Here is a 12,057-nt window from a genome sequence, read left to right as displayed (position 1 = left end):
TACGCCTTGCTGGGGCAGTTCAGTTTCTCCCATCTGGATCGTGGGTTCCCAGTAGCCCCGATGGGGTATCGATTGTCCATTACTGGCTACAATGTTAAGCCACGTGTCTGGGGGTTGTATCAGCTGGTCGAGGTCCCAGTACTTCTCAAACCAACTTCTCTGCAGAGTGGTGACTTGAGAGCCAGTGTCCAGTAAGGCCGACAGTGGGATCCCATTTAGGTGGATCGTAATCACTGGACACTGCCCAATGTACCGGGGAATCCATTCTGGTGTTGTGGGACCTATTGGTCTTCCTCCCGAGGGGCGGTCCTCTGCCTCAGGGGATTGTCGTTTAACTGACGACATTCTCTTTCAATATGGCCAGCTCTTTGACACCTACGACAAATGGGTCTTCCGGTGGTATCAAATCTGTCAGAAGAGCGTCTACCCCAATTCCGGTAACTTCCCCCTTCTGATCGGTTACTGAACCTGTTACTGGAGTAGCGGCGGCTTTCTTTCTGGCGTTGCTCCATATCTTCCATTTTCTGGCACATTTTACTGAGGCTCTTGGTGAGGACAGCAATTTGGTCCCTCAGTTCACCAACTGGATCTTGAGCTTGCATGTGAGCACACTGAGCTAGTGCAACTTGACTTCCCGCTGCTGTAGGAGGATCTACTTGCGACTCCGTAGGAGTCTCTATGGAATAGGGGAAAACTTTGGCTTGAACCGCTGCGGCTTCAGTCCCCAGGATTCTAATTGCGAGCTCTTTAAAGTCCAAGAAGATACAGCTTGGGTTCTGGGAGGCCAACATTCTGAGCTGACTTTTAAGAGCTTCAGATGCAGCTCCTTCAACAAACTGCTCCCTTAAGGCCTTGTCAGCCTCTGCAGCCTCTAAGGGTTCTACTTGCATAATTGCCCGCTGGGCCTCCTGCAGGGATAAAGCAAAGTCTCTCAATGACTCACCGGGCTGCTGCTTCTTTCCAAAGAATCTCATCTTGAGCTCTGACACAGTCCTTACTTCAAATGTGGCACGCAATCGGTCCAGTATCTGTTCCACTGTTTTTTTCTCTGTTCTGGGCCAGGATTTCACTTCTCTTAATGCTGCGCCCTCTAGTTGTCCTATCAATATCTCAACCCTCTGGTCTGTTGAGACAGGATACAAACGGAACATGGACAGCATCTTCTCTTTGAATTCCCTCAGGGAATGAACTTCGCCTTTGTAGCGAGGAAGCCATGGTGCTCCAAAGTAATAGGGCATAGTGAGTGGCATCACTTGCGCTGTTGGAGGTGACCCACTGGGGCTTGGAGAGCCGTTATCTCCGTCGTCAGACATTTTCTGCAATAAGTCCTACAGTAACCCCTAGCAACGGGTGTTCAATTTCAGGCTATGCACTAAGCCTCTTTTCCGGATATCTTTTCCGGTGTCTCTACACTGTTAACTGCCACTTTTTACTTTAAATCTCATTTACCGGCCTATTCAGGCACTCACCAGCTTTCTCTTAGCTGCTCCGCTGTTTTCGCGGGTTCTGTTGCGCAGCTCCTTGCCACTTCCAATATGGCGGTGACTTGGCGGGAAACTTTTATTCCGGCTGTAGCGAAATGTCTGTAACTCTGCTCCGGCTGCGATAATCTGGCTCCGGCTGTGGCGCATCAGCGCTGACTTAGTTCATAAGGCACAGAGGCCATAGATATCCTGTTCGTGACGCCAAAATTATATGTGGTGGCCCGTGGGTGGCGGGGAATGCAGGAACCCAAAATGGTGGATACTGGGCTCTCTGTCTTGTGTCACGGTGGTATTTTGCCTTGCAGGCCTTCCCACCTCCCAGGGACGCACACACACAGTGATGAGGGGGTTGCACAAGATGATGATGATGACTGTTGTTTCCCCCGGGGCACTCCCTTGGTGGCTGACTCCTGTCTGGTGTTATTTGGGGTGCCCTTGGTGTAGAGTGCAAATAGAAGACAGGAGACGGTGGTGGCAGTTAATCAGGAGAGCTTGCAGCACACTTTTACTTTTCAAGATGGAGATAGTACAATACAAATATGTCATCCAAATTCAGCTCAATCAGTGTAGCCCAATGCTAAATGCCGGAGTGCTATTATCTCTCTACTCACAGTCTCTCTTTCTGGACTCTTCTGGCTCCTTGAGCTGTTATTCCAATAAATCTCTTTAGGCCTGTCTTTCTCTGTAATCCGCAAATGGCTGAACTCAGGAGCACCTTCACTGTGCTTCCTGCTGCATCCACTCCTAGCTCACCACTGCCCTCACTCACTCTAACCACTCCCTAATTAACTCCTCCCAGCTTCTGTTACATTATAGAAAACCACTCCGCATAGGCTGAAACACAATGTCATAACATTTCTGGACCTGTAGATGGCAGCATAACACAACACATGAAGACAAACATAGTTTTCATAGTAGTGCTCCTGTGGGACACTACAAAGCCATCCGTGTGCGGTCCGTGATTCACGGAACCGGTCATAAGCAGCCGTTCAACGGCCGACAGAAGTGTGCATGAGGCCTTAGGGTATGTGCACACAAAAAATCTAAATTCAAGGGAAAACAGCTCCTGATTTTCAGGCATTTTTTTTTTAGCAACTCGCGTTTTCAGCTGCGTTTTTTACGCCCATTTTTGGAGCTGTTTTTCTATAGAGCCAATGAAAAATGGCTCCAAAAACGACTCAAGAAGACATGCACTTCTTTTTCGCGGGCGTTTTTTCACGGGCGTGTTCTGCTCCAACGGGGCGTATTTTTACACGGCCGTTTTTTAAAAACGTCCGTGTAAAAATACGCCTCATCGGAGCAGAATGCCGTGTTTCGCATTGAAATCAATGAGTAGATGTTTGGAGGCGTTCTGCTTCCGATTTTTCGGCGTGAAAAACGGCTGAAAATAAGTGGTCTGAACATACACTTACAGTACTTCAGGAGGATCTGAGGTTAGAAACTATATACTTATCTATGCGGGTAGTTGTATAGGATGGGACACAATCTGTATACACCTTCCTATGTAAATGCAGTGTAAACTGATGAGTAAATGTCCCCAAGTGAGAAGGAAGAGAGGAGTTCTGTCTCTCTAAGGGTATGTTCACACACAGAGGATATGTTCACACGACAGCGTCCGTAACGGCTGAAATTACGGTTTTCAGGAGGAAACATCCCCGTAATTTCAGCCGTAACGGCATGTGCAGGCGCTTGAACGCCGCATCCATTACGGACGTAATTGGCGCTGCTTTTCATTGGAGTCAATGAATAACGGCTCCAATTACGCCCAAAGAAGTGACAGGTCACTTCTTTGACGCGGGCGTCTATTTACGCGCCGTCATTTGACAGCGGCACGTAAATATACGCCTCGTGTGAACAAACAAACGTCAGCCCATTGCTTTTAATGGGCAGATGTTTGTCAGCGCTATCGAGGCGCTTTTTTTGGACGTAATTCGGGGCAAAAACGCCCGAATTACGTCCGTAATTAGTGCGTGTGAACATATCCAAACTCAAAAACGTCTGAAAATACAGAGCTGTTTTCAAGGGAAAACATCTCCTTATTTTCAGAAGTTTTTTAAGCCACTCGCGTTTTGCACGCCCGTTTTTGGAGCTGTTTTTCTATAGAGTCAATTAAAAAACGGCTCCAACAACAGCTGAAGAAGTGACATGCACTTCTTTTTCGCGGCCGTTTTTTTATGCGACCGTTTTTCAAAACGGCCGCGTAAAAGAACGCCCCATCGGAACAGTACGCTGTTTTTCCCATTGAAACCAATGGGCAGATGTTTGGAGGCGGTCTGCTTCCGATTTTTCAGCAGTTTTTTGGGCTTTTACGCCCCGAAAAACGGCCGAAAATAGCCCATGTGAACATACCCTTAGGGTTCATTCACACGAGCGTGATTCTCGTCCGTGTGCTGTGTGGTGAAACAATGTACTTCACATGGACCCATTGATTTCAATGGGGCTATTCACACATGCGTGCGTTTTCACTCAGCGAGTGTCTGTTGCGTGGAACTCACTGCATGTCCTATATTAGTGCGTTTTCACGCACCTAGTCGCCCATTGAAGTCAATTGCCGTATTAAAACCACGGACAGCACACGGACGCACATCCTTGTGCTGTCCATGATTCACACATTAATTACATTGAAAAAAAAACGAAAAAAAAACAAGTGCTTGCAAGAGCGTGAAAAACACATGCCACACACAAAGCACACTGATGCAAAAACGCAACGCACACGGACAGATTTACGCGCACCTTAGGCTACATTCACACGAGCGTGACAGATTTACGCTCGTAAAAAACACGCATAAATCTGGCCGGTATGTGTTGCGTTATTGCGTCTGTGCTTTATGAGTGGCATGTGTATTTCACACACTCGTAAAGCACTTTTTTTTTTTTATGGAATTGATGCGCAAATTACGCACAGCAAAGGAATGTGCATCCGTGTGCGCTGCGTGGTTTTCATTCACCCATTGACTTCAATGGACGAGTAGGTGCGTGAAAACGCACCAATACAGGACATGCAGTGAGTATCATGCAGCGGACTCTCGCATGTGTGAACGGCCCCATTGAAATGAAGGGGTCCGTGTGCTGTGCGTTATTTCCATGCACAACACATGGACAAGTTTTACACTCGTCTGAATGAGCCCTTAGGAAGTAGCTGTCTGAACTAAATAGTGAGGGGCCAGTGATGAGGACAATACAGCCATGTTCTCGGTTATGGAGATATACGTATGTGACCGGACAGTACTCGCCAACGACACTAAAACCGTGTTGACACGTTCCTATGAAAACACAGAGGCGGAGCTCCCCACGCCCACACAGCTGATCCTACATAATGATGCTTAGTGATGTCACCGTGATGTGCTGACTGCTCATTGGACAATAGTGGGGGCAGGAGTAAGAGGGGGGGGGAGGAGTTACCCCTATAAGAATCATAGCTGTTCCAAGCACTGGTGTTTGCCTGTTATCAATGCCAACTATGCCACATTGCCTTGTTATGTGTTTTTTTCAACAAAGTTTTCCAAAATCATAAATGATCACCTACGCATAGAATAGGTTATAATAGTCGCCAAGCAGCGAGGAGAAGCTTGAATGGAGTAGCGTTTGATTCACTGTCAATGATGGAAGTAACCAAGCGTGCGCTGAATGCATAACGTTTGCTTGCTTAGATACTGCGATACTTAGAGGTTGTCTTAGATATAAAACCGAAAACAACTAATAAAGGTCTTATTTTGTATTTATTTTATCCTGAAATCGTGTCACCCATGTCCATGGGCGGTGTCTGGCATTGCAGCTTATCCCCCTTCAAGTGTATTAGGTTGAACTGCAATACCTCACATAGCCAATGGACAAGGGTGGCACTGTTTTTGGAAAAAAATGACCTTTTTTATAATTAATCCTAATGTTAAACGTATTAAAGCATTACGCTGCGTAGCATTCACTACAACACTAGAATTGGAGGGAACGATTTCCCGTATCAGAATAGTCCTCTGAATCTAAGTGCATTTGGCAAATCTCATCATCCTTGCTGTGGTCCCTGGAGAGAGCACTGTGAATATTTTAGGAAGTCCTGCTTAGCAAGAAATCGTCTCAAAGCTGGCCATCTCTCCCACGCGGCCCAAAAATGTATTCTGGTCTATTCAGAAGCCCATGTAATACAAAGGCACAAAAGGCTGCAATTATTTATATTGTAAAAGCCGCTAAAGGTTCAGCTGCTGCCGCCTGGAAGCCTCTGCATTCCCAAATACATATTTAAAATTAGGATTCAGGAACAATGGGTATACCAAATGTTATACAGGAGAGCCAAAAAACGAATTACATATACAGTGCGGCAAGACTTCCCTTCCCCCACCTCCGCCATATACACATATAATAATGATATATTGCCTTATAAACCAAGATGCCTCCATCTATGTAAACACATTGGGTAATTAGTATAATAGGGCATCATGCCTCTGCCCTGCCTACTTGTGGCAGCACAGATCATGTGGCAGGGAGGTCTATGGGACCTCAAGCGTCTTGAATGTGGTTGCTATTGCTACCCTTAGGCTGGATTCACACGAGCACATTACATCCGTAATGGACGGAACGTATTTCGACCGCAAGTCCCGGACCGAACACACTGCAGGGAGCCGGGCTCCTAGCATCATAGTTATGTACGATGCTAGGAGTCCCTGCCTCGCTGCAGGACAACTGTCCCGTACTGTAATCATGTTTTCAGTACGGGACAGTAGTTCCACGGAGAGGCAGGGACTCCTAGCATCGTACATAACTATGATGCTAGGAGCCCGGCTCCCTGCAGGGTGTTCGGTCTTGGATTAGAGGCCGAAATACGTTTCGTCCATTACGGACGTAACATGCTCGTGTGGTTCCAGCCTTACAACCCCTATAGCTATGCCAGTATGTACAAGTAACCAATGTTCATACAGCCTTGGCATTAGACTTGATCTAGTTCCTGTGGTGCCAGAATTCCTTATTACTAAGCTTGTCCATTATTTTTGAACACTTTGTGGTAGAACACGGCACTCCGATGGATAGGTAGGAAGTGCAAAATTTAGGTTCCCAACCCAGTTATTGTATAATTTACAAAAAGTTCTGCTCACTTGCTTTAGTAAATGTTTTCGGTCAAACTGACCTTCATCCGACCATCTGTCTGCTGAAAGGGTCATCGGCGTATCACGTGCCATTTATAATACAGGTGTCTTATGTGGAAGAGGGACCTTTAGACCTCCTCAGACACCAGGGCCCGGGTGTGACTGCTACCTCTGCATTCCCATATAGCCATGCCCGTTACCATTATTCTAAAGCAGGACATACTAACCTGAGTGATACAGGCCCCAGTAAATGCCACAATCACTGCCACCACATTGACCGTCAGTTGGAACTGAAGAAATTTGGAAATGCTGTCGTACACGTTGCGGCCCCACATAACGGCTTTGACTATGCTGGAGAAGTTGTCGTCCGTTAAGATGATATCTGAAGCTTCCTTGGCCACATCTGTGCCGGCCAATCCCTAGGAGATAAGAAAATGCACAAAAACAGAACGTAAATGATTGAGGGACTTGAAAAATCTAGGACAGATTCTAAAATATGGGCAGAACCTAGCCTCTATAATGTAGGCACTGGTTAGTTGTGATTTACCGTTTATCTCCAGAACACATGGAGACCTTCCTGGGCAATATTTCTAATTGACATGGACTTCTATACAGACTTAGGGCTTATTCAGATGAAAGTATAAATAGATCTTGTGACGGCCATTTTTTAACGGCCGTCAAACGGCTGCATGTATTTCTATGGGGCTGTTCACATGGCCGCTGTTTTAACGGGCCCATGAAAAAATAGGACATGTCCTATTTTTGTCCGTTTTCACGGATCCATCAATAGACTCAAGTCTATGAGGGATTAGTGAAAACAGGTCCCCCACGGGTGCGTATCGGATGTGAAAAACTGCAGTTTTTCACGGCTGATTTTGCACACGTTCGTCTGAATATCGCCTTATAGACGTGATGATGATGATAATTATTTGCCATTATGTCAGCTTCAACTTTTGCAGGCCATAAAGCTTGTGGTTCTTCAGCATATCCCACCTCTTGGTTGTGTTAGGCTTCTTGATGGTGGTTCTCGTGGTTCCACGTGCTACTTGTTGTCCTCTTCATTCTTTCCCTTCAATCTTTTCAAGCATAATAGTGTAATCTGCGCAGACAATACCAGCATTTGTCTGGACAGACTAAGGGCTTATTCACATAAACGTGGGGAAACTCAAACGTGAAAAACGGCCATTTTTCACGTCCGAGTTTCACCCATGTGGGACCAGTTTTCACGGATCCCCATAGTTTTCACGGATCCCCATAGACTTGAGTCTATGGAGGGATCTGTGAAAACTGAAGAAAATAGGACATGTTCTATCTCTCAACGGACCCTTCACACGGTCTGTTGAAATAACGGCCGTGTGGACTCCCCCATTGAAATACATGCGTCCGTGTGACGGCCATTGTTTTAACAGCCATCACATAGACGTATTCAACGTTCGTCTGAATAAGGCCTAAGGGTCTGCATGGTCACTAATGCCCTGATATAGTTCATGGGATCTTCTTATACATGTCTATGGGGATGGTATGACCCAGCTCCAATTTTTTACTCAGCACATTTTGTGAACAGGGCGGCAGAAAATAAACTGAACCATATAAACTCTTCATGGCTCAAAGTCTAAACTGAGCACAATGAGCTTATTACAGAGTCTTGACCTTTCCTGTATCAACCATTCTTGGAATGTTTTTGACTTAAGGAGACATTGCTATTTTTGTACACAGAGGAATTTTTTAAAAAGACACGAAGTCTAGAAATGAATGAGGAAAAAATACAGCGACGCCTTTTTGAGCTTTGTAGGAAAAAAAAATCAGGGGTCTATTTTTTTCTGTATTCCCTATCTTTAGTGGGAGAACAGCAGTGGTGCCGGTTTTATTTAAAGGGGCAGAGCTGTCCCGATTATACCTGATTGGTATTTGTTCTTCTGATCAATTTCCACATTCCGGGTTAGCAATTTGTATTTACACAAAGCTGGGAAAATGTATTGTGTACTTTCGCTTTGTACATATGACGATATTTGGTTATTGATCATGTTCTTTTTGTTTTGTCTGAAATCACTAATACAAATATTGAACCATAAAGGGGCAGAGCTTACTTTGCCTGGTCTACATTGCAGACAGGGCAGTGGGAGAAGCTTTCTGCAAAAGCAAGCTGCCTCCCAGCCGGAGACAAGCAGCCAAAGTTCCACCCTCTTTTGTAATGTAACTATTTCACATTAGAAGGGAGAAAAACCAATGTCTCCGTTGACACCATTTTTTTTTACTATATAAATTGGAATCTTTATTTTCTTGTCTATTCTTTTTCACTATTTTGGTCTTTTTAAGGAATATTAACTTTCAATTACTTGGTAGGAAATATTTTCTGTCAACAAATCTGGGTAGTATTCATTATATAAGCTCTTGAGAAGAAATAATATATATGGGGGTTACCATTGCAAAGCCAACATCTGCTTTTTTAAGAGCCGGGCCATCATTGGTGCCGTCTCCTGTCACTGCCACCACTTGACGTTGTTCACCAATCGTGCTGTCAATTATGCCTGAAAGTGAGATACACGAATAAATATATATACATATATATATACATATATATATATATATATATATATATATATATATATAGAAGAAAGAAAAACTTTGCGGCACTCCAATTTGAAAAAATGGTGGTTTATTCAATCCAAATATAACAGCAACGTTTCAATCCTACATTAGGATCTTTCTCAAATTGGAGTGCCGCAAAGTTTTTCTTTCTTCTATATACACCACGTCCGAGGATCGGGACGTTTTTTGCTGGCACCCGATTCACATTTATTCTGTGAGTGCTGCTGTCTTCTCTTTTGTATATATATATATATATATATATATATATATATATATATAAAGTAGAGGAAAACACAGCACTTTTGTATATATATATATATATATATATATATATATATATATATATATATATATATATAAAGTAGAGGAAAACACAGCACTCAATGCAAACTGAACATCAGGCCATGTGCACGTTACCAGTAGAAGGACGAATCAATTCCTTGGATTAGAATACCAAAAGACAAAAGAGCAAGTAACAGCACCAGGACTTCAGCGTTGGGGAGATGTTGGTTCATTCACCACCAGGTGGAAGAGTGAGCAACGTTTCGGTTCACACCTGAACCTTTCTCAAGCCTTAACCCTCTTGCAGGGATGATGGGAGTTCCAAGCGTTGCGAGCCCAACTAATTTTTGGGCTTTTTGTATAAGGACTGTTGGTTTGCATTGTTTGTCACAGACTCCTTGTTAGCAGCTGATTTAGTAAGTATTTGTAGTACCTTCCTACTACCACTAGATGTCGTTGTTGCTAAACTTCTGTACAGACATAACCCCAAATCAAGGATCGTAGTGAGCGGCATAGATGATGTGAGTAATACTTATTAATAAAGCCCTTCAACATTTTTCAGCCCAGCATTTATAGCAGTTATGTACTGTACATGGACAGACACTTTAGTCTACTTGAAAATATTATCTTATGAATATAACAAACAATGACAGACACGCCTTAGAAAGTGTCAGAAAAATATATGTCTCAAATTGCTTTTATGCATATGGTAAAACTATATCTGCCATGTTTATAGAAGTTCTCAAGGAATATCAATAGCACTCAAAAAGTTTGTTATGAGATAAAAATAAAGGTTTAAGACAAAATTCAGACAACAGTGCCACTCTTGTCCATGGGCAGCATATGGTATTGCAGCTGAACACCATTTACTTCAATGAGAATGAGCTGCAATACCAGTCACAGTCCAGACAAGAGTGGCGCTGTTTCTGGAAAAAGAAGACCCATTTTCCTAATTTCATACAACTCCTTTAAGAGGGTAGAATCTTTTTTAAGATAGAAAAAATAAAATGTCTGTCTAAATACCTTTTACCAGAGTGTGTTTATCCGTCGGTGAAGACCGGGCAAGGACCCGTAACTTTGGCCAGATTTTATCCAGGCGTTCCTGTTCTATCTAAGAAAAGCAAACCATAAGTAAGAATAAAGAATCACATAGGTTTCCACATTATTCTATGCAGTCCCTTCAATTACATGTTAATTATGGATAGAGTAATGGCGAATATATGGTGTTCTGCAAAGAGAATAAAAAAAATCACTATTCTATTATTTGAATGTACAAAGAGGGGGGGGGGCACAAAAGAAGTCCTCCGACTCCACTTGTGTGTTATTATACCGTGCCAGTCATAGCTAAGAAGACTATGCGTACCGGTTTTATAATAAATGATCTGGTCCTGTAGTATATAGCAGACATGTGAAATTATCCTTTAAAATGATAGAACACAAACCTCTCCCTTCTCGTTCCTGATACGCCGGTTGAACTCTTTCCCTTCCAGGCACAGGAAGTCTTCCCCAGGTTGTATAATGCCACACTTTGCAGCAATGGCACGTGCTGTGTTGATGTTATCCCCAGTGACCATACGGACTGTGATCCCGGCACGTTGACATTTACGGATTGCTTCAGGGACCTGTACAGTAAATGGTAACACACATGTAACTCAAGAACCCACAACCCATTGTAGTAAAATATGACACAAAAGCCCCCCCTCTCATCCTTCAATTTTATTCCTTCCCCTTTTTTTTGTTTGTCGTTATTCTGAAGCTTTGCTGTCTACTTATGCTTTCAGTTGCTTAAAGGGAATGTGTTGTTAGCAAAAAATGTTTTTTTTTTTTTAGTTAAACAATTAGTGTGTGGGTGATTAAACATTGTTCTAATTTTTTTTATTTTTTTCACGAGTCAGGAAATATTATAAATTGGATTCTAATTTATAATATTTCCCAGTGCTGGTCACTAGATGGAGCAATTCCCAAAATTGCAGCATTGCATGTGGTAAAGCAACCACATTACTTTATGCTGCAAAATTGGGAAAAAATCCCTCGCTCTAGTGAGCTCTCAGAATCCCCCCCTCCTTTATCCTGGCTAGTGCCGGAAGAAACGAGGGGATTGAACGGTCTAACCTCCTACACTGTGTGTCGCCATTTTTTGAGCTAACACACAGTGTAGTAGGTTAACATACACTAGTAAACACACAGTAAAACACGAACATACATAGAAATCACTTACCTGCTCCAGTCGCCGCCGCTCCCTCCGGTCCGTCCACTCCGTCTGCTGCCGCTGCTCCATGTGCACAAGTCCGGAAGTAGTAATCTTACTGTCCGGCCGCGACTTCCGGTCCACAGGAAAATGGCGCCGGACGGCGCGCATTTCAAATTGGACTGTGTGGGAGCGGCGCATGCGCCGTTCCCACACAGACGGCGTACACCATAGTGGATGAAACGGGCCCCGTTCGCAGTCCCTGTGGGACTGGAGCTGCCGTATTCCATGTCTGTATGTGTCGTTAATCGACACATACAGAAATGGAAAAAAAAATGGCAGCCCCCATAGGGAAGAAAAAGTGTAAAAATAAAAAAAAGTAACACACAAGCACACAAATAAATACAAACGTTTTGAATAAATCACTAACATCAAACTG

At 43.8% G+C, this 12,057-nt stretch overlaps 1 protein-coding gene across 5 annotated transcripts in view; it reads right to left on the bottom strand.

Moving 5' to 3' along the window:
* ATP2B3 (ATPase plasma membrane Ca2+ transporting 3) overlaps positions 1–12,057 on the bottom strand; it is a 172,039-nt gene that overhangs the window by 27,523 nt on the left and 132,459 nt on the right. For all 5 annotated transcript variants that reach the window (XM_075835358.1, XM_075835354.1, XM_075835355.1 and 2 more), the window contains 4 exons: positions 10,873–11,052; positions 10,454–10,541; positions 8,981–9,087; positions 6,787–6,978 (listed from right to left, as the gene is read on the bottom strand). In XM_075835358.1, the coding sequence (XP_075691473.1) occupies positions 6,787–6,978; positions 8,981–9,087; positions 10,454–10,541; positions 10,873–11,052 (567 nt within the window). The remainder of the gene's footprint in view (positions 1–6,786; positions 6,979–8,980; positions 9,088–10,453; positions 10,542–10,872; positions 11,053–12,057) is intronic.

This window comes from Rhinoderma darwinii, chromosome 8 (genome assembly GCF_050947455.1).
Source record: "Rhinoderma darwinii isolate aRhiDar2 chromosome 8, aRhiDar2.hap1, whole genome shotgun sequence".
NCBI classification, from domain to species: domain Eukaryota; kingdom Metazoa; phylum Chordata; class Amphibia; order Anura; family Rhinodermatidae; genus Rhinoderma; species Rhinoderma darwinii.
The sequence above is the reverse complement of the archived record's forward strand: the minus strand, read 5'-3'. Positions and strand labels throughout refer to the sequence as shown.